Source organism: Lepisosteus platostomus, unplaced genomic scaffold (assembly GCF_059453375.1).
Source record: "Lepisosteus platostomus isolate fLepPlt1 unplaced genomic scaffold, fLepPlt1.hap1 Scaffold_74_H1, whole genome shotgun sequence".
NCBI lineage: Eukaryota > Metazoa > Chordata > Actinopteri > Semionotiformes > Lepisosteidae > Lepisosteus > Lepisosteus platostomus.
In genome coordinates, this window is record NW_028291686.1 from 276,992 (window position 1) to 303,920 (window position 26,929).

The 26,929-nt window shown below is 43.5% G+C and overlaps 1 protein-coding gene, 9 non-coding genes and 1 pseudogene across 10 annotated transcripts; 5 read left to right on the plus strand and 6 right to left on the minus strand.

Annotated features, from left to right (window-relative positions):
* Nucleotides 1-910: 910 nt before the first annotated feature.
* trnag-gcc (transfer RNA glycine (anticodon GCC)) lies at nt 911-981 on the minus strand. The gene has a single exon. It is a non-coding gene; the product is annotated as a tRNA-Gly (tRNA).
* Nucleotides 982-2,676: 1,695 nt separating this feature from the next.
* Nucleotides 2,677-2,758, minus strand: trnas-uga (transfer RNA serine (anticodon UGA)). The gene has a single exon. It is a non-coding gene; the product is annotated as a tRNA-Ser (tRNA).
* Nucleotides 2,759-4,100: 1,342 nt separating this feature from the next.
* On the plus strand, nt 4,101-4,173 carry trnar-ccu (transfer RNA arginine (anticodon CCU)). The gene has a single exon. It is a non-coding gene; the product is annotated as a tRNA-Arg (tRNA).
* Nucleotides 4,174-6,930: 2,757 nt separating this feature from the next.
* On the minus strand, nt 6,931-7,002 carry trnag-ucc (transfer RNA glycine (anticodon UCC)). The gene has a single exon. It is a non-coding gene; the product is annotated as a tRNA-Gly (tRNA).
* A 2,227-nt stretch (nt 7,003-9,229) lies between these two features.
* On the plus strand, nt 9,230-9,371 carry LOC148631748 (U4 spliceosomal RNA). The gene has a single exon (XR_015934628.1). It is a non-coding gene; the product is annotated as a U4 spliceosomal RNA (small nuclear RNA).
* Nucleotides 9,372-13,754: 4,383 nt separating this feature from the next.
* trnag-gcc (transfer RNA glycine (anticodon GCC)) lies at nt 13,755-13,825 on the plus strand. Its single transcript has one exon. It is a non-coding gene; the product is annotated as a tRNA-Gly (tRNA).
* Nucleotides 13,826-19,256: 5,431 nt separating this feature from the next.
* LOC148631750 (U4 spliceosomal RNA) lies at nt 19,257-19,397 on the minus strand. Its single transcript, XR_015934626.1, has one exon. It is a non-coding gene; the product is annotated as a U4 spliceosomal RNA (small nuclear RNA).
* Nucleotides 19,398-20,691: 1,294 nt separating this feature from the next.
* Nucleotides 20,692-20,810, plus strand: LOC148631751 (5S ribosomal RNA; annotated as a pseudogene).
* Nucleotides 20,811-21,446: 636 nt separating this feature from the next.
* On the minus strand, nt 21,447-21,617 carry LOC148631752 (U1 spliceosomal RNA). Its single transcript, XR_015934623.1, has one exon. It is a non-coding gene; the product is annotated as a U1 spliceosomal RNA (small nuclear RNA).
* On the minus strand, nt 21,572-22,627 carry LOC148631753 (mediator of RNA polymerase II transcription subunit 31). Its single transcript, XM_088623942.1, has one exon. The coding sequence runs from the start codon at nt 22,425-22,427 to the stop codon at nt 22,041-22,043; it is 387 nt and encodes a 128-aa protein (XP_088480068.1). The 5' UTR covers nt 22,428-22,627; the 3' UTR covers nt 21,572-22,040.
* Nucleotides 22,628-26,239: 3,612 nt separating this feature from the next.
* trnag-ucc (transfer RNA glycine (anticodon UCC)) lies at nt 26,240-26,311 on the plus strand. Its single transcript has one exon. It is a non-coding gene; the product is annotated as a tRNA-Gly (tRNA).
* The last annotated feature ends 618 nt before the right edge of the window (nt 26,312-26,929 follow it).

Sequence of the window (26,929 nt, forward strand, 5' to 3'; positions counted from 1 at the left end):
TAGTCCCTAATGCCGAAAGAAATGATCATTTGTTTAACATGCACGGGTCTGTCTCAAAGGATGCAGTACTCCTGAAGGGTCTCAAACCCTACATTTCGGATGCCTAGCTGTATCCCTCACATGTGGCACCTCAGAATGACTTCTAACCTTACCTGTGGTGTATTCAGTCCCTATTGCTCAATGCACGGTGTACATACTGCATACATGTGTCTTGAGAATGAGGAATGGGCCCCTGAGACAGTCATTTGCCTATTTCACAAACAGGGACCTGGACCTAGACCTGGCCCATACAGGGCTCAAACCCACGACCTTGGCGTTATTAGCACCACACTCTAACCAACTGAGCTAACCAGCCTCACGACAGTGCTCCTCTCTGTGCTGCAAAAAATCAAACTCAGGGAATTTCTTTTGTCCTCCTTTGAATAGAAAGCCGTGTAATCAGTGTACGGGCTTTCTCGTGCAGTTTCATGGTTCTTGTAACCCAAATCCTACACTGGCCTGAAGTGCCCCCCATTTCACAGAATTTTTCAGCTGATTTAAAATGTACCTAAAGGAGAAGCATTATTGAAGACGATCAATTACCAAGAGCTTTTGTCAAAGGTTTTGGTGGTCATTTTGAATGACCACAGAGCGCTGTGACCTCGGTTTTACATCTCATCCAAAAGACAGCGCCCTTTTACAACACAGCATCTCCGTCACTATACTGGGGCATTGGGACCCGCACAGACCTCAGGGTGAGCGCCCCCCCGCCGGCACCATTAACACCGCTTCCAGCTGGAAGCTTTGTTTTTCCCTGTAGCTCATCCTCATCCAGGTACTGACCTGGCTCACACCTGCTTAGCTTCAGTGGGTTTTCAGTTGCGAGTTGCAAGGGGATGCAAGTGATGGAGCCGCTCGCTGCAAAAGCCACTGCATTGGCCGGGAATCGAACCCGAGCCTCCCGCGTGGCAGGCGAGAATTCTACCACTGAACCACCAATGCTCAGTGCCTGGGCCTTCAAAAAAGACGCTTTTTTGGTGCTCTGTGCAAAACGCGTCGACATCTGCTTCCAGCTGCAAAATGCCATTTGCGGATGCTGAAGAACTTATTTCTAAGGCAGCGGGTACAAGCGATTGGGCGTTTTAAAACCACCAGGAACAGCAAAGAGGCACGCTTCTTTGCTTGTGCCGAAACACACCGACTGAAAGCGGACAACGTAGTCGGCAGGATTGGAACCTGTGCGGGGAGACCCCAATGGATTTCTAGTCCATTGCCTTAACCACTCAGCCACGACTACAGCAAGCCCCACTGCCGCTGCGTTCTTGCTACAATCTTACCTGGATCGCGAGGCGCCGGCGGAAGCCTATTTCAAAGTCGTTCTCCGTTTCAAAAAAACATTTCCAAAATACAAGCCTTGCAGACAGACACGCCTCAGAGGACTTAAGGGTGGCTTCATGTCGGAATGATAAAGTCTCCCCGTCCGGACATGAAAATGCCACTTTGTTACACACAAAAAAAGAATCAACAACAGAGAAATGCCCACAAGCATTTGAAAAGCCGCACCACGTCGCACTTGAAATAGCTCTTACATTAGTGGTAGACACAGGAATCGCCTTTTTATTTACGCTCTTACCAACGCGATGGAAAGCAAAACAAAGCAAAGCAGAGCAAAACAAAACGAACAAACGAAAACCCTCACGTCCTGCACTTGCATATAACCCCGTTACGTGCCCAAGCGGTATTGTACGTCATCCTAGCACTGCACCCCGGGTCGTACGGTATATGGGAACGAGCACACGCCACGAATCGTCTCGAATCACTCCCTACAGCTGTAAGGCACCTTGAAGCGTGCACCCCCAACATTCTTCTTTGCGCATCTGTGAAAGGTAAACTCTTGAGCAAACTCTGAACCAGCTCTAAGGAAACTAATCCGATTAGACGTTACTTTGACTCATCTTCTTACGCTCAGTGCCGGATTGCTCAAACTCCAGCTAGGGTTAGGGTTAGCATTCCCACGCTACTTAGACACTTTGTTTACGCTCAGTGCTGGATTTTGGGAACTTCAGGACGAGTGGGAATTTTCTCCTATCTGTCCATTCTGTTTTGTTTTGGAGACTCTTGGCTGCCTATGTTGTTCAGTGCACCGTGAAGGAAACATTTTCCAAAACTGTGTCAGCTCAAAAGTTGTAAGAAAACCTCTCCAGGTGCTTTAACTCTCTTCATTTTTGTCATTTAATGTGACACTCGATGTATAACTGGAGCCTCACATATGCAAATGGTGAGGCTCCAGTTCGACACCCAGTTCCACACCACTTTACAGTATATGACAAAAGCATGGCAGACTGTGCCGGACCAGCTGGTAACTTCCGCTTATTTTGACCATATTAAACATTGGAAATCTTCCCACTTGCATTTGTGACACTTGATTTTGGCTCCACCTAAGACACTCTTAAATCTTCAAACACTTTTCTCTTCTCCCGCAACACACTTGTCTGTCGGCACTATGTGGCAGCATTGCATGACAACCCATCTCACCACGGAAAGGAACCTAACAGCTTTGGTAAGAGAGTAGAATTACCTGAAGAACTGCTTTCCATGGAAGCAGGACCAAGCGATGTAGCATTTTTATAGTACCAGGAAAGGAGAAGCAGCACTTCGCCTTTGCCGCACAGGCACAAGGTGACGTGCGGCAGACGCCGTAGTCGGCAGGATTCGAACCTGAGCGGGGAGTCCCCAATGGATTTCAAATCCATCGCCTTAACTACTCGGCCACGACTACAGCGAGCTCGCCGCCGCCGCATTCCTCCTATAATCTAACACGGAGTGCGAGGTGGCTGCGGAAACCTTTTTAAAGTCGCTCTCTGTTAAAAAAAAAACCTTTCACAAGATACATGCCGGCAGACAGACACGCCTCAGAGGGTTTAAGGCTGGCTTCACGTTCAAATGATAAAGTCTCCCCGTCCGGATGTCAAAATGCAACTTTGGCAGACAGAAAAAACATCAACAAACCACAAATGTGGACAAGGATTTTACAAGCTGCACCACACTGCACTTTCAAAAGCATTTACATTCGTGTTAGACGCAGGAATTGCCTTTGATTTGCGCGCTTACGAACGCCATAGAAAACGAAACAAAACAAAAGCCCTCAGCTCCTGCACTTGATTATAATCCCGTTAAGTGTCGAAGCAGGAATTTACGTCATCCTACCACTGCAACACGGGGAATAGAGGGAAATGAGCACAAGCTACGAATTGTCTCTAATCAGTCCCTACAGTTGTAAGACGCCTGGAAGCGTGCACCCCCATCATTAATCTTTGCGCATCTGTGCAAGGTAAACTCTGGAGCAGTCTCTGAAACGGCTCAAAGGAAACACGTGATTAATTCCATGTGCATCTTGGGTTCATTTCTTATTTACATTTAATTCAAGGGAAAGGCTTGGGTCAGTTTCAGACGGCCTCCAACAGCGAGATTCAAGCGCCCCACCTTCAGCCCAATCTGCGCCGCCAGAACGCCAACGGCTCCTCTGGTCTCCGGGGTGCGGTTGTGACCCCGTAACCTAAAGTGTTGGTGGCAGACAAATGGAGACTAACAGGTGACGTCCTAGGACATGACTACATTGTGACACTCGGTGGGGATGGTGACCATTGCTTGGAAAAGAGTGCGAGGCCCCTTTAGAAAAACATTTTGTTAACAGGCATTCTGCCTCAGCCTAAACACCTATAGCTTGCAAAGCGCATGCTATTAGACAGGCACCTCTGCAAGACCTTAAGAGTCTCTTAAACTAGTGATAGTAAGGTGTTCCCAATGGGCGATGTTTGGCTTTCAAATCATCTCTCTGTGGAAGCGCCGCGATGCAGCTGTTTAAGGCTTAGAAGCAGCTGACTGTTTCACTACCTAGCTGATCACTGTCAGTCAGGGAGCTCAGAGGTGAAAAGCCTGTCTGAGAGACAATTCGCCGTCGATCAGTTCAATATGTTCCGTACCAGCTCGGCGCACCTGAGATCATCTTGGTAGCCGTGTAGCTCAGATGAGTGAGAACGTGTGTGTGTGTACCACCGTGATTGGATGCCGGTCCTTCTCAGGTCACAGTAAACCTTCTGCTGCCTAACTTTCCCCAGTGTGCCCCAGTGGCCTAATGGATAAGGCACTGGCGTCCTAAGCCAGGGATTGTGGGTTCGAGTCCCATCTGGGGTGCTCCTGTCCCATTTTGAGCGTACAAATGTCCTTGTGATTTGCAAAGCTGCAACCCCACCTTACTCAGTGAGCGTCTCTGCTTTTCTCTCACATACAGTTGGGAGAAAAACTTTTGTAAACAGCCCTTCGGAATGATGTGGATTTCTGCATGAATGGCTCCTAACATGTGATCTTATCTTTATCTAAGTCATAATAATCAATAAAGAGAGTCTGATTTAACAAACAACACACGCCCAACATTTGACATTGCTGTTTCTTTATTGACCAAATGGTTTAAACAATCAAGGTCATTGATGGAAAAAGTACGTGAACCCTTATATTAAGGAGCTAGTGGAACCTCCTTTATGACAAAAACCTCAACCCCTACTTTCTGTAGCGGCTGGTCAGACCTGAGCAGCGGTTAGGAGGTATTTTGGCCTATTCCTCTATGAAAAACTGTTTCAGTCATGTATATTTTTGGGATGTCTTGCGCTGAACGGCCTGCTTCAGATCACGCCACAGTACTTCAATGGGATTGGGGTCAGGACTCTTACTTGGCCATCCCAAAATACGGAATTTCTTCTGTTTCAGCCACTCTGTTGTTGATGTACTCCTTTGTTTTTGTCATGCTGCATGACCCAGCGTCTTTCGAGTTTTAGATCACAGGCAGACACCCTGACATTCTGCTGTAGATTTTCCTGATACATCTTGGAATTCATCGGTCCCTCGATGATTGCAAGCCGTACAGCCTCCGCCATGCTTCCCAGGTGGGATGAGGTTTTGGAGTTGGTATGCAGTGTTTTGTTATCTCCAAACATAAGGCTGTGCACATTTACCAACAAGTTCAACTTTTGTCACGTCTGTCCACAGAACATTGTTCCAGGAGTTGCTGTGGAACATCCATGTGGTCTTTAGCAAACTTGAGAGGGGCAGTGGTGTTTTTTTTTGGGGGGAGAGCAGTGGTTTCCTCCGTGGTGACCTCGCATGATCACCACTCCTGTTCAGATTTCTTCTTATGGTGGACTCATAAACACAGACATAAGACAAAGTCAACCACCTGTTTGCTAGATCCCATCCCCACTCAGCTAGTCAAAGATTCCCTCGAAGGACTGGCAGGACCTATAATTAGTATGATGAATGCATCGCTTGCGTCAGGCGTTGTACCTGATCAATTTAAGGTAGCGGTTGTTAGACCGCTCCTTAAGAAGTCAAATTTGGATCCACAAGTTCTTAACAACTACAGGCCTGTCTCAAAGGTCCCATTTCAATCTAAAAGTCTTGGGAGAATAGTTGTTGCCCAACGTCAATCGTATCTGGATTCAAATAATATACTTGAGAAATTTCAGTCTGGTTTCTGAAACTGCATTAACAAGAGTCGTAAATGATATTCTCTTAGCTACTGATGCGGGGAATGCAACAGTGCTTGTGCTTCTAGATCTTAGAGCTGCCTTTGACACGGTTGACCTCTCTGTTTTGTTACACAGGCTTGAGTTTGAGGTTGGCTTATCTGGAACCGTCCTTCAGTGGTTTACTTCACATTTTACTCATCGTTTTCATTATGTTCAAATATCTAATAATTGTACTGCTTCATCAATGTCACCAGTTCAATTTGGGGTACCAGAAGATCAGTGCTGGGACCAATATTGCTCTCTCTCTCTACATGCTGCTGCTAGGTAGGATAATATGAAAAAATAATATGAACTTTCATTCATATGCTGATGACACTCAAATAAACATTTTGTTTACACCAAACGACAACTCTTCTATTATCACTTTAGTCAAATGCATTAATGAAGGAAATACTTGGATGTGTGAAAACTTTTTGTTACTCAACTCTGAGAAAACTGAGGATCTGTTGATCGGAGGCAACAATACTGATAGGACTACTATAACTTCAGCACTTAACTCAGAGGATTTAAACATTTGCCTCAAAGAGACAGCACGTAACCTAGGCGGCATATTAGACACAAGGCTCTTAACAACTTGCATTGTTAAGTGCCTTGGGACAACCTTGTTGTGAAAGGCGCTATATAGAAATACATTGATTTGAATTGAATTGACAATGTAAAATGCTGTGTGTGTTGTTTGTTAAACAAGACTGTCTTTATTTATCAAAAAATAAAAGGAATTTGCTAGGAATGCAAACGTTAGGTTGCGCTTCTTCATGCTGCATCGTCGGCATGAGTGGAGCTTTTTAAACGTCTGTACTTACTGTGCCCCATAAGAAATCGTTTGTCCCCGTTCAAAAGACATTGTGCGATGTCCTGCAGTGTTCGCAAAGCAAACCTTTGACAGTTTGAAAAGAGGAATTTATTCTGCTTCCTGTGCGTGCAGTAGTTACAAAGTTGAACGTCTTTACACGATTTGCTGCAGTTTTCAGTGGGCGGGCTTTGTCAGATGGCTTGGAAAAACGCACTGTGTTTCGGCTCGGGAAACATCATGAGCAGTGTCCTGCATGTTTTCTGTGTATAGCTGTCTTTTAACGCATACAGAATTCATTCGAAATCATTGATTTCTCCAATTAACAAGGGTCCCTTTTTGAACCTGCCAGAAGCATTCTTTCAATGTAACAGATTTACTCCGGGGAAAGCCAGCATGACATTGAGAGTAGCTCAAGCTTTCAGCACCCGTATCGGACTGCGTGTATGCAGACACCGCTCAGAATCCCCTGTAAGATTCTCCCTCAATTCCGTTTTGCAGTGCTTTAGCTCTTTCAAAAGGCTTCGCTTTGCTAGTCACAATCCTAGGCTCATGACAGCATTTGAAAACATTCGCCACTGCGTTGGCCGGGAATCGAACCCGGGTCAACTGCTTGGAAGGCAGCTATGCTCACCACTATACCACCAACGCACACCCACAGGAAGCCTGCAGGACACCACCAGAGAATGCTTTTTTTAATTTTTTTTTTAATTAAACATAGAATTTACAAATACAAATACAACAAGAGGATCGGAGTCATGTACAAGAGAAAAAAAACGCAGCAGAAAAAAGCATTTAACTACCAGAGGTAATTAAGTAATTATGTGATCAAATTGTATATTTTACACGTATCATATTTTCCTTGCTTTAATATTTCTCAATTATTTATAAACTTTAGTTTCAACATGCATGCGTTTCCTGTAAAAAATAAAACTCAGCACACAGTTTTTCTTTTAACAACATTTCGAGTACCTCTGGCATTCATGAAAAAGACATACACAAAAGCAAATAACTAACTCTAAGACTGTCTAAACTATTGAGTTTTTCAAGGAACCAGAACTATAACAGTCCTTAACACTTAACTACACCATTCCAAACTAACACTAAAGAAACACTAGTATATACTGGTATAACAAATATAACCAAACATAATCATTAACTGAGCAGTCACTGGGAGCAAATCTCCTTCCCGTCCACAAAGGCCCTCGCTCCCACAAAGTAGGCTCTCCTCCCCTCTCTTCTGGCAGCTTCAACCTGGGGCCACAGCTGGTTCCTGGTGCTCCTGTCCGCGGCAGACAGGTCCTCTGCAAACCTCAGTTTGTTCCCATTCAAATACTCATTCCCCCTCGCCGCTCGCCACAGCATGTCCCTCGCCGTCCTCTTGGTGAACTGTATTATAATCGATCTGGGGCGCACTTGCCCAGACATGTTCGCTCTCCCGAGCCTGTGAACAAAGTCAAAGGCCGATATTACGTCCTCCTGGTCCGGCAGGGTCCTTTTACAGATACCCTTCACTGTTGCAACAAGGTCCTTATCACGTTCCTCTTTAACTCCAAATAATTTTAAATTCCATCATCGACGGTATCTATCTACATCGTTCACTTTCAATTCAAGTTCTTTAATATGCTTTTCTTGTTTGGTATTTACTTGTTTAAGAACTTTTACTTCACTCTTTAAGTCTTCAACCTCTTTAAACACACAGTCCATGGACTTTTTAAGACTTTCGATTGCGACTGTATTAGATCAAATCATTTCCTTCAGCTCACCCATGCTCTGTGCCATCATGTTGAAGATGTTGGTCTGGAGCTCCTCCAGCGTCAGCTCGCCCCTTCCTCTCTTGGCTGCCGGGGTTTTCACAGGTGTGCTGGGCAGGGACTCCGGCTCTTCCTCTGGCAGCTGAGTCTCACTTGAGCGCATCTCAAGCACTCTTTCCACGTCCCCTCCAGCTGCTTCACTTTTCCCTTTAGTTGCCATCAATTTTCTTGTAGTGCTATACATATACGATTGAGGTTTCTTAGACTTCTCCTTCGAAGACCCAGCACTCTCTTTTCTTTTCCCAGTGTTACTCATATCGAAATTCTTAAACCTAAAAAAAATCGTTTTTTTTTTCTTTCAATTATAACTGAAGTTTAAACAAGTAGTGTTAAGTCCTTATTTTTCTGTAGTCAAAAAAAGCAAAAATTAACATTCAGGTCATGAAAAACTCAAAAAAAATCCTCAACCACTAAACTTTACCTCCCACCTGAGCGCCATCTTCAACGCCCCTACCACCAGAGAATGCTCACGATTTCGGAAGCTGTCTCCGGGACGTGCTGATTCCACACATCCTGAATAAATCATGATATTGTTAGTTGCTGTAGCTAGACGTTCAAATGAGTTTCATGGCCAGATGGACTGTTTCCTCCAGCGGTATAGTATTGCAGTGAGACAGCACGATGCCTGCAAGACTATGTCACGCTAAACGCCACAGATTGTGTTTGTCCGTTCATGTCAGTTGTCCTGCAGCCACGGGAAGTGGGACACAAACATGCCGCAATGCTTTCAAGACGTTAGGATTTGTTTGTGCAACATCCGAGAAGAGTACTTGTGGCTTGAATGTGAACTGTACGTGCCCGCCCCCTTTCCTCTGTAGTGCATGAGTTCCTCCCGGCATACCCTTCGTCATTGTTCTGTCATCTTGTATTTAAAGGGTTGTATTTCTGCTGCTGAAAAGAATCAACGGGTTTCTTTGTTCCCAACGGAGCCCTTGTCTGTCATGAAATTCTTCAAAACCTCAAGCTAGAAGAAGACGACAAATATGAAGCGTTACAGCAACGACATGCCATGAGACGATTGATAACGATTTCCATAGGATCCCCGCGGTTGCCTGGCAACCGTCAGCTTTTCGCAGTGGCAGTATCGTAGCCTGTGAGGTTTAGCCGAGGCGGGATTATTGCTAGTTGAAAACTTTTCCCAATACCCCGCTTCCGCCGGTTTGCAATACAATCGGCGAAAGCAATTTTTGACAGTCTCGTTAGAGACTGAGCAAGGTGTTTAAAGACAGATTTGGTCATGGTGACATCATGGTAGAAAGAAGCGAGCTTGTTCCCAGTGGGCATTGATTCGTCGAATATACGTATATTAACGGTGAAATTACGGCTATACGTATATATACGTCGCCTCGAAGTATAATCAACGTCGAATTGCAACCGTAAAATTGACGACATTAACAAACGCATATATAACGTCGAAAACACATCTAACACAGTGCCTGAGGCTTTTTACTGTATGTATCGTGTGTGCCGCAACTAGGAGTATACGGCACTCTGCACAGTGTACGAAGTAAATTATTTTCGCAGCAAATAATTTACACGTGTATAATAAATATAGTAAATATAATAAATTAATTACTGCGAAAATAATTTACTTCGTACACTGTGCAGAGTGCCGTATACTCCTAATTGTGGCACACACGATACATACAGTAAAAAGCCTCAGGCACTGTGTTAGATGTTTTTTCGACGTTATATATGCGTTTATTCATGTCGTCGATTTTACGGTTGCAATTCGACGTTGATTATACGTCGAGGCGACGTATATATACGTATAGCCGTAATTTCGCCGAATCAATGCCCACAGCTTGGCATACAAGGGTTTTGCTGAGGGGTTCTTGCCACCTGCCTGAAAAAAAACAGTAAAATGTTTGAGTGCCTATAGAGTTTCTATTTTTATTTTCTTGACAAAAGTCCCCCATCAGTGCGCGGTGCCCGAGGAAAAATCTGTAGGGGGGCGTCTGAAATTCTGAGGGGGGAGTGATATTTCGGTTGAAACGGAGCTGTACGGTGCAGCTACCCAAATGAAATCTCGCAGCTATGCCATTGATTAGTGCTTCATGATAGAAGATAACGACTAGCAATCTGGTATTTGCGATGAAGTTCAGTTTCACATTTTTCGTCACTCTCAAGGTTTGTATTGCCTGGAGCGAAAAGTACCATAAGCGTTCATTTTTGCAGCTACATGGACGTTCTGAATCGTTAAGAAAAAAATGTTGTAAAACCAACAGAAAGCACAGACTGCTATAACTAGTCCTAGTTATATAACGATTTTAAGTATAATGATAAACTACTGCAAGGAATCGGTCCACCTGAGCAAACAGGATCGTAATGTTGACACTCAATAATATGTGCAGTTCCTGGACGGATAGCCCTCCTGCCCATCAAACAGACTGAGTGACTGTTCGTGTCATTTAGTGTTGTCTGACCATTGACAAAGTACAACTATTTTTTTAGGGTGCAAATTAAGTTAGGTAAAACTTTTTGCCCAAAACTGAAGGGGCGACATTCCCCCCTCCCCCCGTGATGCCAGGCCTGTCCCCATCCTATTCCATAATGTCATTATATATAATACCATACAACAGTGACCGATCCTTACTTATTGCATGCGTTAAAATTGCACATCAGCTCATAGCAGCGATGTATTATCAATGTTAAATTTCAACCATAATATCGACAACATTAATAAACGCATACGTTGAGAAAATATCGAACCCAGCATATTTTCCGGTTATATACCACAATGCATTGCTAGTATTCGTTGGTCACCATTTTGGACACGTTTTTCAAACGTAGAAGTATATCCGAAAATATCTCAGCAATCCTCTTTTGACGAGTAAGTATGAACAATAATAATACTATCTGAATACATACAGATCTTTCTTAATATTATTTTGATTAAAATAGTATGTGAATAAGCAAAAAAATGGCACATAATATAGTGTGAATGGGGAAGATGACACAAAATTGTTTTGCCGTTTCTCTTATTCTTATTCTATGTTGTACTTTCAAACTTTGGGTACTCTTTAATTAGGACAGACTTTATTGCTCAACTGCTATGATGCAAGCCAAATTCTATACATTTATTTCAGCTTTGAGCTTAGTAAACCGTTCATTTTTTAGATTATACTAAAGAAGATATTAATCATCATTTATTTGGGAAGTAATATTATATAATTTTCTCCTAGCTGCGGTGCTGAAGTCCCACCCTACATCAACAGAAAAAGAAATAAAGGAGCACGCAATGTGTTACTTGAAGAATGCATATGCAAGGCAGGGGGCCAAGAGATCTGGACTCTGAAAATAATAGGTTTTTGGTTCTAACTGTTAGGACAATTAGACAGGGTTTGCAAATAGTGGACAAAAATCGTCTTAACTTCCATTGTAATATTTTATATTTTATGTAATATTTTTTTCTTGGAAATATAGAAGTTGTACATTTTAAAATGTATATTTGAATCAAAATGTGGTTTTGAGTTAGTGTGTTAATGTAATTAGTTTTGTGTTTGTCATTACTATACTGTATATTGCCATGTTACCAGAATTTGTAGCTGAAGTTTAAGACTAGTTGTGTTTTTATGATTATTGCCCATATGTTGATTGTTGATTGATTGTATACAATGTATAATTTGAAATACATATGTTTCAGGTGTGAATGTGTATTTTCAGAATACATTTCTAAACCTAATCATTGGCTTGTTTTACTTGTTTCTACACCTATAAAATCTATCTTTGATGTATAATAGACCTCTACCCATATACGTATAATAGACCTCTAATGTTATCCGTATAATAGACCTCTAACCATATACGTATAATAGACCTCTAAAGTTATACGTATAATAGACCTCTAACCATATACGTATAATAGACCTCTAAAGTTATCCGGAACTCCAACCATATATGTATAATAGTCCTCTAAATTTATCCGTATAATAGAACTCCAACCATTTATGTATAATGAACGTCTAAATATAGACGTAAAATTGACGTTTAACTTTAGACGTATATTAGAATTTCATTCTAGACGAATTGTAGACCACATTTAGACGTCTAAGATATGCGTTTAATGGACGTATATTATACGTCTTTTGCCCAATGGGTTACGTCTCAACAGAAACGCTCTTTAGCTCTTTCAGCGTTATGCAGAGAACATCGTCTGTCGAGATCACTTTTGAGTCAGCGCGAAACGCCGTGTGCTGTCAGTTTGATTTCATATTGCTCGTAGCGGCGCCCGGCTTTTGTCTGTCAAACGTTAGGTTGCGCTTCTTCATGCTGCATCGTCGGCATGAGTGGAGCTTTATAAACGTCTGTACTTACTGCGCCCCATAAGAAATCGTTTGTCCCCGTTCAAAAGAGATTGTGCGATGTCCTGCAGCAAACCTTTGACAGTTTGAAAAGAGGAATTTATTCTGCTTCCTGTGCGTGCAGTAGTTACAAAGTTGAACGCCTTTACACGATCTGCTGCAGTTTTCAGTGGGCGGGCTTTGTCAAATGGCTTGGAAAAACGCACTGTGTTTCGGCTCGGGAAACATCATGAGCAGTGTCCTGCATGTTTTCTGTGTATAGCTGTCTTTTAACGCATACAGAATTCATTCGAAATCATTGATTTCTCCAATTAACAAGGGTCCCTTAAAGGATGAGTCAAAGTAACGTCTAATCGGATTAGTTTCCTTAGAGCTGGTTCAGAGTTTGCTCAAGAGTTTACCTTTCACAGATGCGCAAAGAAGAATGTTGGGGGTGCACGCTTCAAGGCGCCTTACAGGTGTAGGGAGTGATTCGAGACGATTCGTGGCGTGTGCTCGTTCCCATATACCGTACGACCCGGGGTGCAGTGCTAGGATGACGTACAATACCGCTTGGGCACGTAACAGCGTTATATGCAAGTGCGGGACTTGAGGGTTTTCGTTTGTTCGTTTTGTTTTGCTCTGCTTTGCTTTGTTTTGCTTTCCGTCGCGTTGGTAAGAGCGTAAATAAAAAGGCGATTCCTGTGTCTACCACTAATGTAAGAGCTATTTCAAGTGCGACGTGGTGCGGCTTTTCAAATGCTTGTGGGCATTTCTCTGTTGTTGATTCTTTTTTTGTGTGTAACAAAGTGGCATTTTCATGTCCGGACGGGGAGACTTTATCATTCCGACATGAAGCCACCCTTAAGTCCTCTGAGGCGTGTCTGTCTGCAAGGCTTGTATTTTGGAAATGTTTTTTTGAAACGGAGAACGACTTTGAAATAGGCTTCCGCCGGCGCCTCGCGATCCAGGTAAGATTGTAGCAAGAACGCAGCGGCGGTGGGGCTTGCTGTAGTCGTGGCCGAGTGGTTAAGGCGATGGACTAGAAATCCGTTGGGGTCTCCCCGCACAGGTTCCAATCCTGCCGACTACGTTGTCCGCCTTCAGTCGGTGTGTTTCGGCACAAGCAAAGAAGCGCGCCTCTTTGCTGTTCCTGGTGGTTTTAAAACGCCCAATCGCTTGTACCCGCTGCCTTGGAAATAAGTTCTTCAGCGTCCGCAAATGGCATTTTGCAGCTGGAAGCAGATGTCGACGCGTTTTGCACAGAGCACCAAAAAAGCGTCTTTTTTGAAGGCCCAGGCACTGAGCATTGGTGGTTCAGTGGTAGAATTCTCGCCTGCCACGCGGGAGGCTCGGGTTCGATTCCCGGCCAATGCAGTAGCTTTTGCAGCGAGCGGCTCCATCACTTGCATCCCCTTGGAACTCGCAACTGAAAACCCACTGAAGCTAAGCAGGTGTGAGCCAGGTCAGTACCTGGATGAGGATGAGCTACAGGGAAAAACAAAGCTTCCAGCTGGAAGCGGTGTTAATGGTGCCGGCGGGGGGGCGCTCACCCTGAGGTCTGTGCGGGTCCCAATGCCCCAGTATAGTGACGGAGACGCTGTGTTGTAAAAGGGCGCTGAATTTTGGATGAGATGTAAAACCGAGGTCACAGCGCTCTGTGGTCATTCAAAATGACCACCAAAACCTTTGACAAAAGCTCTTGGTAATTGATGGTCTTCAATAATGCTTCTCCTTTAGGTACATTTTAAATCAGCTGAAAAATGCTGTGAAATGGGGGGGCACTTCAGGCCAGTGTAGGATTTGGGTTACAAGAACCATGAAACTGCACGAGAAAGCCCGTACACTGAATTACACGGCTTTCTATTCAAAGGAGGACAAAAGAAATTCCCTGAGTTTGATTTTTTGCAGCACAGAGAGGAGCACTGTCGTGAGGCCGGTTAGCTCAGTTGGTTAGAGCGTGGTGCTAATAACGCCAAGGTCGCGGGTTTGAGCCCTGTACGGGCCAGGTCTAGGTCCAGGTCCCTGTTTGTGAAACAGGCAAATGACTGTCTCAGGGGCCCATTCCTCATTCTCAAGACACATGTATGCAGTATGTACACCGTGCATTGAGCAATAGGGACTGAATACACCACAGGTAAGGTTAGAAGTCATTCTGAGGTGCCACATGTGAGGGATACAGCTAGGCATCCGAAATGTAGGGTTTGAGACCCTTCAGGAGTACTGCATCCTTTGAGACAGACCCGTGCATGTTAAACAAATGATCATTTCTTTCGGCATTAGGGACTAAATATACTAAACATATGATGCTAAAATGTTATTTTCACATATATTAATGTAATAAATGATTGCTTATGCTTTATAAACAAATCTAATTAAAATAAAACATTAAGTTTTGTATTTATCTTGTACCATAGAACATGATTTTCTTTGTATTTCAAGCCCACAAAGTGTCCAAATGACGCACTACATGATATAAGGAAGATTATCACATGCATATCGGTATTATCTTTCTTATGAAAATGCATTCCTTTCATTACCTTTTACTTTTTAAAATGAACTCAAATTGAGTATAATGTAATAATTTAAGTAGAATAGATTCTAATAATATAATGATCCAGTGTTTTGCACTACTTCACTGCTTCACTGCTCTATGCCATCTAGAAATAAATCCTCAGACTGCTTACTGCCCTGGGCATGTACCAATAAATTAAAGGAGCACATCTGTTTATCACTGCGTTGAAGCAGGAGACACACAGTCTCTGCAAACACATCCTAGATACAGTGTTCCAGCACCTTTGACCTCATCCAGAACGTATCATTTCTCGAAAGGGATTGCTGTCCGAATGCACATCTGAATCCCAAACAGAATCTCTAGTAAAATACGATCATTTGTGAAACAGGCAAATGACTGTCTCAGGGGCCCATTCCTCATTGTCAGACACATGTATGGAATGCTTTCACCGTGCATTGAGCAATAGGGATTAAAAACACCGCAGGTAAGGTTAGATGTCATGTTCTATGATCATTTCTTTCAGCATTAGGGACTAAATATACTAAACGTATGATGCTAAAATGTTATTTTCACATATATTAATGTAATAAATGATTGCTTATGCTTTATAAACAAATCTAATTAAAATAAAAGCTTAAGTTTTGTATTTATCTTGTACCATAGAACATGATTTGCTTTGTATTTCAAGCCCACAAAGTGTCCAAATGTTCTATGATCATTTCTTTCAGCATTAGGGACTAAATATACCAAACGTATGATGCTAAAATCCTGAAAAAAGGATGTGCTCCATCTCGTCAGTAGATTGGATTCCAAAACTGATTTGGGTCAATATACATTACCTTTGAAATTAAAGTACAGTCTACTGTAGGGAACCATCAACTTAGAAAGCATTGGCCTTCCCTGGGGGTCAGGTAGGTGCAAAAGATAAACCTTTATCCTATCTTTATCTTAAGATAAGTGGCCAAGCAGTATTTTTCCAAGTTTCACCAAGCACATCATGTTGCCATAGTAGACAAAGTTCTATAAAATGTTAAATAACTTTTAAAAAAAGTATCTTGGTCTTACAGTACTGTACAAGGTGAATTAAACTGTCCCTGGTAATAAAAAGTAATTAGAAGCATCTCAGAAAGTTTATCTCTAGAAACATTAGCTGTTTTATATCATGTAATTTAGTGTGATGTTGTCAGAATTCAAGGACATTATCACACACAGAAATTGGTTCAGTTAAATCTAAAAAACACAGCTAAACATGGGTTTAAATGTAACAGAAGTCTTACCTCTTGTCAAAAGATTTAATTCAAGAAGCGATGTAATAAATGATTGCTTATGCTTTATAAAGAAGCTTAAGTTTTGTATTTATCTTGTACCATAGAACATGATTTTCTTTGTATTTGAAGCCCACAAAGTGTCCAAATGACGCACTACATGATATAAGGAAGATTATCACATGCATATCGGTATTATCTTTCTTATGAAAATGCATTCCTTTCATTACCTTTTACTTTTTAAAATGAACTCAAATTGTGTATAATGTAATAATTTAAGTAGAATAGATTCAGGTAGGAAATATAGAGTCATGATGTTTATGGCTGACATCATTTCACATGGGTGAATTTTAAGCTAAGAAATAAAAACATTTACAATGAAGATACCATTGCTTAATTTTAAATGCCTTTAAAAAATAAATACCTCCTGAGAATAATTTGCCACTCCCAGATCCTTGGTAAGGTACTGTTTGAATCCAATCAGGAGAGGAGCATCCAGGGAGTGCTTTCTATAGAGTCCAGCTTGGGCCACTCTCTTCCGGCCTGCTGATACTTTTTAACTACTCAGGGCCTGTAAGGATATAAAACACCGGTTTAAACATTTTATACCTATAAGACAAATTAGAATTTTAGTAAAAAATAGATACATCTGAAAAATAAAAAAGTCTTACTGCTGATAGAGTTCTTCAGAGCTCACATCTTCCCCTTCCTTATCCGCTTCTGTTTCAGTTTCTAGAGCAGCCTCTGGCATCTCTTCCTCCTGGACAGCGGCCTCTTGCTCAGGGCCGCTGGAATGCAGGTAGATTCTTTTCAACATGCTTTTACATAATATGTTGTAACAATGATTTCAAAAAGAAACTACAGAAGCCTTACAGATTAAAAATATCTCACCTTGCCAATGTGTCTTCAGGCTTCCCATGTACAAAAAGGCCCAAGGACTCTAGCAGTCTTACAACCACTATCCTGTTTGCCTCACCAGACACGATCTCTATTCTGTGGTAATCCACGATGACCCCGTTCTTCAGGTGATTCATCATGTCCTCCCTCGCCTGTTGAGAGGCCATCCTGATCTTTTCTGCCGTGGCGTGCTTCATACACGCCCTCTTCAAGTGAGCAGGAAGCTGATCAAGAGTATTCAGGTACATCTTGCACACCAGGGGAATCCGCGCGGGTTTCCTTTGAAAATAAATAATACCATCTGTGTATAGAAACAAGCTAAGACTGATTTCTTAAATTATCCTTAATTTTCTCTCTCATAGTTTGAGCATAATGATTTTATTGCATTTATATAAGAATTGCTCATTGCTCCTAAATAAATAATGGTTTCATAAAAAAGTGAACACTTACTTGGTCTCAGTCACAGACTTTCCAATAGAAGCCATTGTGGAGTTCAGCAACTGCAGGTCCTAGAAGTGGGGAAGGAATTTTAAAAGAGAAATTGAATTACAATACAGAAGGAATGGCTGAGGGTTCACTGAAATATATAAATATACAAATTCCAAAGACTGAGTCCATATAGAAACAACTACCTTTCATTTTCAGTATAAGAAAAAAAAAAAAATCTTCCAAAGCATCATAAAATTGTCCCTTATTCCAGACTCTACTTCTCTCTTGTAGTAGTATAGCAGACCTTTCCAGGTGAGCAGATCACAGAGTCCGAAATGAGCTTCCTCCATCAAGCAAAGTACCTGAACATGACTCTGTCTTCATAAAAGCGCCCCTGTAATAAAGAAATTAAATCCGAAATCAAGAGGGCAGTTGCCTACTGAAATACAAGAAGTCATCAATTTTAACCTAGCAACACATTAAAGGCTGCATCTATACAAGTACGATTCTAGAAATGCTCACCAGATTACGTTTTAAAAGGAACTGCGCCTCAGGTTCCGCCGAGATCTTAACTCGGATGGCAGGATTCAGAGTCCGGAGTGTGGACTGATGGCGCACGGAGGGTCCATATACTGTGGATCCCTCAGTGATCTTCCGCGTATTCAAACCGCCAGCGTGTGACTCCCCTGTCCCCGTGACCTCATTGCTCTGCTCTCTCCTCTGTGCAGCTGAGCCCGACTCACGGTAAAATGGAAAAAAATATGCCCTCGACGCGAGATTTATTCTGGAGCGAGCCAGTGTTGCGCATAGCTGCCTTCAAAGCAGTTAACCCAGGTTCGATTCCCGGCCAACGCAGTTGCGAATGTTTTCAAATGCTGTCATGAGCCTTGGATTGTGACTAGCAAAGCGAAGCCTTTTGAAAGAGCTAAAGCACTGCAAAACGGAATTGAAGGAGAATCTTACAGGGGATTCTGAGCAGTGTCTGCATACATGCAGTCAGATAAAGGTGCTGAAAGCTTGAGCTACTCTCAATGTCATGCTGCCCTTCCCCGGAGTAAATCTGTTACATTGAAAGAATGCTTCTGGCAGGTTCAAAAAGGGACCCTTGTTAATTGGAGAAATCAATGATTTCGAATGAATTCTGTATGCGTTAAAAGACAGCTATACACAGAAAACATGCAGGACACTGCTCATGATGTTTCCCGAGCCGAAACACAGTGCGTTTTTCCAAGCCATTTGACAAAGCCCACCCACTGAAAACTGCAGCAGATCGTGTAAAGACGTTCAACTTTGTAACTACTGCACGCACAGGAAGCAGAATAAATTCCTCTTTTCAAACTGTCAAAGGTTTGCTTTGCGAACGCTGCAGGACATCGCACAATCTCTTTTGAATGGGGACAAACGATTTCTTATGGGGCGCAGTAAGTACAGACGTTTAAAATGCTCCACTCATGCCGACGATGCAGCATGAAGAAGCGCAACCTAACGTTTGACAGACAAAAGCCAGGCGCCGCTATGAGCAATATGAAATCATACTGACAGCACACGGCGTTTCGCGCTGACACAAAAGTAATCTCGACAGACGCTGTTCTCTGCATAAAGCTGAAAGAGCTAAAGAGCGTTTCTGTTGACACGTAACAAGCTCGTTTCTTTCTACCATGATATCACCGTGACCAAATCTGTCTTTAAACACCTTGCTCAGTCTCTGACGAGACTGTCAAAAATTGCTTTCGCGATTGTATTGCAAACCGGCGGAAGCGGGGTATTGGGAAAAGTTTTCAACTAGCAATAATCGCGCCTCGGCTAAACCTCACAGGCTACGATACTGCCACTGCGCAAAGCTGACGGTTGCCAGGCAACCGCGGGGATCCTATGGAAATCGTTATCGATCGTCTCATGGCATGTCGTTGCTATAACGCTTCATATTTGTCGTCTTCTTCTTCTTCTAGCTTGAGGTTTTGAAGAATTTCATGACAGACAAGGGCTCCGTTGGGAACAAAGGGCGTTGTGAGAAAACCGTTGCTTATTTTCAGCAGCAGAAATACAACCCTTTAAATACAAGATGACAGAACAATGACGAAGGGCATGCCGGGAGGAACTCATGCACTACAGAGGAAAGGGGGCGGGCACGTACAGTTCACATTCAAGCCACAACTACTCTTCTTGGATGTTGCACAAACAAATCCTAACGTCTTGAAAGCATTGCAGCATGTTTGTGTCCCACTTCCCGTGGCTGCGGGACGACTGACACGAACGGACAAACACAATCTGTGGCGTTTAGCGTGACATAGTCTTGCAGGCATCGTGCTGTCTCACTGCAATATTATACCGCTGGAGGAAACAGTCCATCTGGCCATGAAACTCATTTGAACGTCTAGCTACAGCAACTAACAATATCATGATTTATTCAGGATGTGTGGAATCAGCACGTCCCGGAGACAGCTTCCGAAATCGTGAGCATTCTCTGGTGGTAGGGGCGTTCAAGATGGCGCTCAGGTGGGAGGTAAAGTTTAGTGGTTGGGGAGTTTTTTTGAGTTTTTCATGACCTGAATGTTAATTTTTGCTTTTTTTGACTACAGAAAAATAAGGACTTAACACTAGTTGTTTAAACTTCAGTTTTAATTGAAAGAAAAAAAAAACGATTTTTTTTTTAGGTTTAAAAAGTCCGATATGAGTAACACTGGGAAAAGAAAAGAGAGTGCTGGGTCTTCGAAGGAGAACTCTAAGATACCTCAATCGTATATGTATAGCACTACAAAAAAATCGATGGCAACTAAAGGGAAAAGTGAAGCAGCTGCAGGGGCAGCAACAGGGCGGAGGCGCCGCGCGCCCGGCCGACGTGTTGGACCGGTGCGCTTTACGTGCTGAAATAAACACGCGACAGCCCCGAAATGTTTCCAGAGTGCTGTGCACTGAAGACTTGCCTGGTGCTCCTCCGTGCAGATTGTTTGTCCTCCTCCAGTGCGGGACGAGCCAACACAAGGGAGCGCATTCGCCAACATCCAGGCACGCAATGCGATTTGGAAAGCAGCTCCTTTCCAAAGAGTTGCACACGAACGATCCTTCAGTCCCGCTCGGGGAGCACGGAACCCCCGCCACACACAGCTTCAAGTAGCGAGTCAGGCGCTGGGGCTTTCGCTTACGGCCACACCACCCTGAACACGCCCAATCTCGTCTGATCTCGGAAGCTAAGCAGCGTCGGGCCTGGTTAGTACTTGGATGGGAGACTGCCTGGGAATACCAGGTGCTGTAAGCTTCTGCTCTCCCGGCCAGCAGGGGTCGCCGTTGGTGCCGTAGGCTTTGGGAGGAAAACCTGCAGGATGGAAAGGTGATCTATAGCCTCATCTCTAGAGATGTTTTGTTGCTGTGGCATGTGTGTGACCCATATTCAAAAAAAAAAACCCGTCTGTAAAACGAATATCGAAGCTGCCTCTAAATCTGCAAATGAAGATGAGTCGATAAACCACTCGTTTTTCGTATAACTAGACATATATTCATTTGTTACCGATTTCATTCATTGAGCACGGATACAATAGAGGTACAGCCATTCACTGTTTGACATGTCTGCACTGGTACAGAACCGAGCAATCAGAAAACGGGTGAAACTGTCTTTAGACTCAGCATACAGTACCGAGGCCCCCCATGACCAAATAAAGGCTAACCTCGATAATCAGCCTAAAGAACGCAGACTACAGCAAAACGACTGACTTTGAAAAGGGAATGAACGTCCGGAAGGAGTAGTGGAACTAGCTTGAGATGCTTCTCCGGACCCCTAACTAAAAGCCAGCGAGAACCAGCAGCGGCGTCCACTCCTGTCGAACCGGGATCCTTCCGCAGCCACGCAGCTCGTGGTGTCCTAACCCTCCCGTATCTGATTTTGGACCAAGCACATCAGGGGAGAGCGCGAACGCAGTCCCCCACTACCAGAAATTATGCAGTCGAGATTCCCACATTTGGGGAATTCGCAGGGGTCAGCACAGCCGGAGTGCAATGGCCGAGCCTCGCCCTGGGTGAACCTTTTTTTTTTTTTTTTAGAAAAATGTCTTTACTAGAAAATCGGTATCACAAATATCATCGCAGTGGACTGAGTTAACCCCACTGAATTCAGAATACAAAATAAATGACACAAAGTACCTTGAGTTTCCAGTCAGTGACTGCTGGAGGCAAACCTTGAATACAGGCCAAATAAAGAAACAAGTCTCAACGAAGAGATGCATGATCGGAGCCGGTGTTGCTCGTTAGAGAATAACGGTGTTAACGGTGTCGGATCTTTGTTACGCCCTGTGAAACGCTGCAGGAACGGTGCCGATCGGGAGGAGAGTGCCAGGCCGCCGTGTGATGGACAGGACGCTGGCAGGGCTGGCGTTCAAGGCTGCAGTGCAGAGCTCTGCCACAGCCACCAGCCTCCGCCCTCATTGCAGGGGCCGACGCTCAGAATCTCCTCAGTTCAAGGCCCCCCCCCGGGCCCCCCCCCCGCCCGTGGGCCTCACTTGGCCGCGGCGTGGCCGTGCTGCTGCTGCTCCGCCAGGGCCTGCTGCAGCCGCGTGCGCTTGCGGGAGTAGTGCTGCCAGTGCAGGAGCTGCTGCTCGTCGATGAACTTGGCGCACTGAGCGTTCACCAGCTCCTTGCGGAAGTGCTCGTACTGCAGCAGCTCCAGCATGTGCAGGCTCTGGGGGTACTTCAGGTACTTGGCGTATTCCGGGTCCTTCCAGTACAGCAGGTACTTCAGGTAGTTCACAAAGGGCTTCTCTCGCAGGTAGCCTCTCTGAGCCAGGAAGTTCAGGTAGTTGGGGTTAGCGAGACACTGCACGAACTCCAGCTCCGACTGGAATCGGTTTCTCGCCTGCTCCTCTGTCTCCATCGCCGTCGCCATAGCAGTCAACGGACTCTCGTGTTCAATGAGAAAGCGCTACTCCTCAGAGATACAAACCCAGCCTTTAGCAGTGTAACCTGTAAAACAAATCTTTGTAGTCGAGAGGGAATAGTTTTAATACTCAAATGAACTACTTCGTTTAGCGTAACACAGCACATCCGCCATCTTGGCCGGAACTCGTGTATGACGTCTAACAACGCGACGCCCTCCCGGCAGTGGGAGGAAAACCTGCAGGATGGAAAGGTGATCTATAGCCTCATCTCTAGAGATGTTTTGTTGCTGTGGCATGTGTGTGACCCATATTCAAAAAAAAAAACCCGTCTGTAAAACGAATATCGAAGCTGCCTCTAAATCTGCAAATGAAGATGGGATTCAGACCCAGGGCCTCCTGTTTACTAGACAGGTGCTTTAACCAACTAAGCCACAGCGCCCCGGGAGTGCTGTCCTTTTGCAGCCACTTGGACACACCACTCAGACACATCTGCATTCGGTGTGTGCTCCGCCTGCTCGCTGAGCAAGTTGCCACCTTTACATACAATAGCAACATCGACACCAAGAGAAAGGATGACAAATGGCTTTTATCTGGAACTTTTCATGTCCAAGGAGCTCAATGTGCTTTCTGTGTACAACAGGGCCACTGAACTCCACGCTGGCCACTGAACCACAGCAGTGGCTTGCTGGCTTGACATCTCCCAAGGAAAATGTTGAAATCGCATGTGGAACAGGAAAATGACCCTCGAGTACGAGGGAAAAAAAAGAAAAAGATCATCTGGAGCGCGCCAACCCAGTTGGGACAGCCCAGTTTTGTTGATGAGGTGGCCGAGTGGTTAAGGCGATGGATTGCTAGTCCATTGTGCTTTGCACGCATGGGTTCAAATCCCATCCTTGTTGGTTTCCATGTCTGTTTCCATTCTGTTTTTGATCCCTATTGCTCAATGCACAGTGAAAGCATTGCATACATGTGTCTGACAATGAGAAATGGGCCCCTGAGACAGTCATTTGCCTGTTTCACAAATGATCGTATTTTACTAGAGATTCTGTTTGGGATTCAGATGTGCATTCGGACAGCAATCCCTTTCAAGAAATGATACGTTCTGGATGAGGTCAAAGGTGCTGGAACACTGTATTTAGGATGTGTTTGCAGTTATTCTGTGTTTCTAGCTTCAACCCAGTGATATATATATATATGCTCAATGATTTTTTGGTACATGCCCAGGGCAATAATCATTATGAGGATTTATTTCCATATGTGCTAGAGGTAGTGTTGTGAAATTCTTCAACACACTGGATCGCAGGTTTAAACCTGCACTCTTACTCCTTAAATACCAACAAATGCAGATATGTTGCAATCATATTGTAGCTGACACTCATTTGCCTGTTTCACAAATGATCATATTTTACTAGAGATTCTGTTTGGGATACGGATGTGCATTCTGACAACAATCTCTTTCAAAAAATGATTTTACCTTATCGCAGCTTTGCCCCTCTTGCCTCTTTGGAAAATATCTCCATCTTGTGGTCGTTGTTGGTAATGTCTAGACAATATCTCCATCTTGTGGTCGTTGTTGGTAATGTCTAGACAATATCTCCATCATGTGGTCGTTGTTGGTAATGTCTTCTTATGCCCTTTTTTTATTTCAATTCTTTATTAGTTGATTCTAGAATCTCTACAATAGAGCTGAAAATATCAGTTTTGTAGCAGACAATATGACATTAGTTATAGTCCAATTAAGACTTTATTACCCTGTTTGTAACATAACAAATTAAAATTGATTAAAACTAAGTTTGGAACACCAGGGAACATAAAAAATGATTTTTAGGAAAACCATGAGGTTCTCTGTGTCCGATGCCTGCAAGGGGAGAAAGCTAGAATCCTTTGCTTTTTCAAAATTTGAAAATAAACATCATATAACAACAGCTTTCATTCCTAGGAGTGAAAAATAACCATTTTTGAAGACATATTAGTTTCTAAAACACTACAATAAAGTTAAAAACATCCGTTTTATATTACTTTTAGTATTTTTAGTGAAATTAGTAATTTATTGCACTATTTTTAATATAATGTCTAATTAAAAGTGAATAGAATTAAGTTTGGAGCAACAAGGAACACAAAAAAAAAAGATTTTAAGGAAAAAAATGATGTCTTCTGTGCCAGGTGCCTGCAAGGGGAGAAAGCTAGAATCCTACCCAGGCTCCTGGAGCTCTGTCCTGGCTAAAGGAGGGTGAATCCATCCCCTTCAAAGCTCCATGAAAAAATGATCATTTAAAATTTGAAAAAAAAAACATCATATAACAACAGTTTTCATTCATAGGAGTGAAAAACAACCATTTTTGAAAACATATTAGTTTCTAAAACACTACAATAAAGTTGAAAACATCCGTTTTATATTACATTAATTTTTGTGAAATTAGTCATTTATTGCACTATTTTTAATAAAATCTCTAATTAAAAGTGATTAAAATTAAGTTTGGAACAACAAGGAACACAAAAAAAAAGATTTTAAGGAAAAAAATGATGTCTTCTGTGCCAGGTGCCTGCAAGGGGAGAAAGCTAGAATCCTACCCAGGCTCCTGGAGCTCTGTCCTAGCTAAAGGAGGGCGAATCCATCCCATTCAAAGCTCCATGAAAAAATGATATTTTTAAATTTGAAAAATAAAAAACATAGAACAACATCTCTTGGTCCACAGAGTGCAAAAATCCAACTTTGAAGAAAATCCATTGACTGATCCCCGAATCCTGAAGTTTCTTCGCATGATATCGGGCTTGCAACCACTTTCTGGAAAATGATGAAAAATGCCAAAAATGCAAAAAAAGTTATCAATTCTAGAGCCTAAGAGGAAAATAAGACAAATGTATATCTCCAAATAATTTTATGTGCTTCAGAAGAGCCCAGGAAAGTTTTTTGCATACATGAAACCACGCCCGTTTGCACGTAAGCAGACATGGTTGCACACACGACTGCATGAAAGCACGCGTGCATGCAAAATCATCCTGTTAAGCATTTGAAAAGCCGCACCACGGCGCACTTGAAATAGCTCTTACATTAGTGGTAGACACAGGAATCGCCTTTTTATTTACGCTCTTACCAACGCGATGGAAAGCAAAACAAAGCAAAGCAGAGCAAAACAAAACGAACAAACGCAAAACCCTCACGTCCCGCACTTGCATATAACGCCGTTACGTGCCCAAGCGGTATTGTACGTCATCCTAGCACTGCACCCCGGGGCGTACGGTATATGGGAATGAGCACACGCCACGAATCGTCTGAAATCAATCCCTACAGCTGTAAGGCGCCTTGAAGCGTGCACCCCCAACATTCTTCTTTGCGCATCTGTGAAAGGTAAACTCTTGAGCAAACTCTGAACCAGCTCTAAGGAAACTAATCCGATTAGACGTTACTTTGACTCATCCTTTACCAGTTTTCAGTCTCTGTCTTTAAACACCTTGCTCAGTCTCATTCAAGCCACAAGTACTCTTCTCGGATGTTGCACAAACAAATCCTAATGTCTTGAAAGCATTGCAGCATGTTTGTGTCCCACTTCCCGTGGCTGCAGGACGACTGACACGAACGGACAAACACAATCTGTGGCGTTTAGCGTGACATAGTCTTGCAGGCATCGTGCTGTCTTACTGCAATACTATACCACTTGAGGAAACAGTCCATCTGGCCATGAAACTCATTTGAACGTCTAGCTACAGCAACTAACAATAACATGATTTATTCAGGATGTGTGGAATCAGCACGTCCCGGAGACAGCTTCTGAAATCGTGAGCATTCTCTGGTGGTGTCCTGGAGAGCTCCCCTGGGCATGTGTTGGTGGTATAGTGGTGAGCATAGCTACCTTCCAAGCAGTTGACCCGGGTTCGATTCCCGGCCAACGCAGTGGCAAGTGTTTTCAAATGCTGTCACAAGCCTTGGATTGTGACTAGCAAAGCAAAGCCTTTTGAAAGAGCTAAAGCACTGCAAAACGGAATTGAAGGAGAATCTTACAGGGGATTCTGAGCGGTGTCTAAATAAATAAATTCACAGCGTCCGCGGATGGCATTTTGCAGCTGGAAGTAGATGTCGACGCTTTTTGCACACAGCACCAAAAAAGCGTCTTTTTTGAAGGTACAGGCATTGAGCATTGGTGGTTCATTGTTAGAACTCTCGCCTGCCACGCAGGAGGCTTGGTTTCGATTCCTGGCCAATGCAGTGGCTTTTGCAGCGAACGGCTCCATCACTTGCATCCCAACTTTTGCAACTCGCAACTGAAAACCCACTGAAGCTAAGCAGGTGTGAGCCAGGTCAGTACCTGGATGAGGGTGAGCTACAGGGAAAAACAAAGCTTCCAGCTGGAAGTGGTGTTAATGGGGCCAGCGGGGAGGCGCTCACCCTGAGGTCTGTGCGGGTCCCAATCTCCCAATATAGTGACGGAGAAGCTGTGTTGTAAAAGGGCGCTGTCTTTTGGATGAGATGTAAAACCGAGGTCATAGTGCTCTGTGGTCATTAAAAATGACC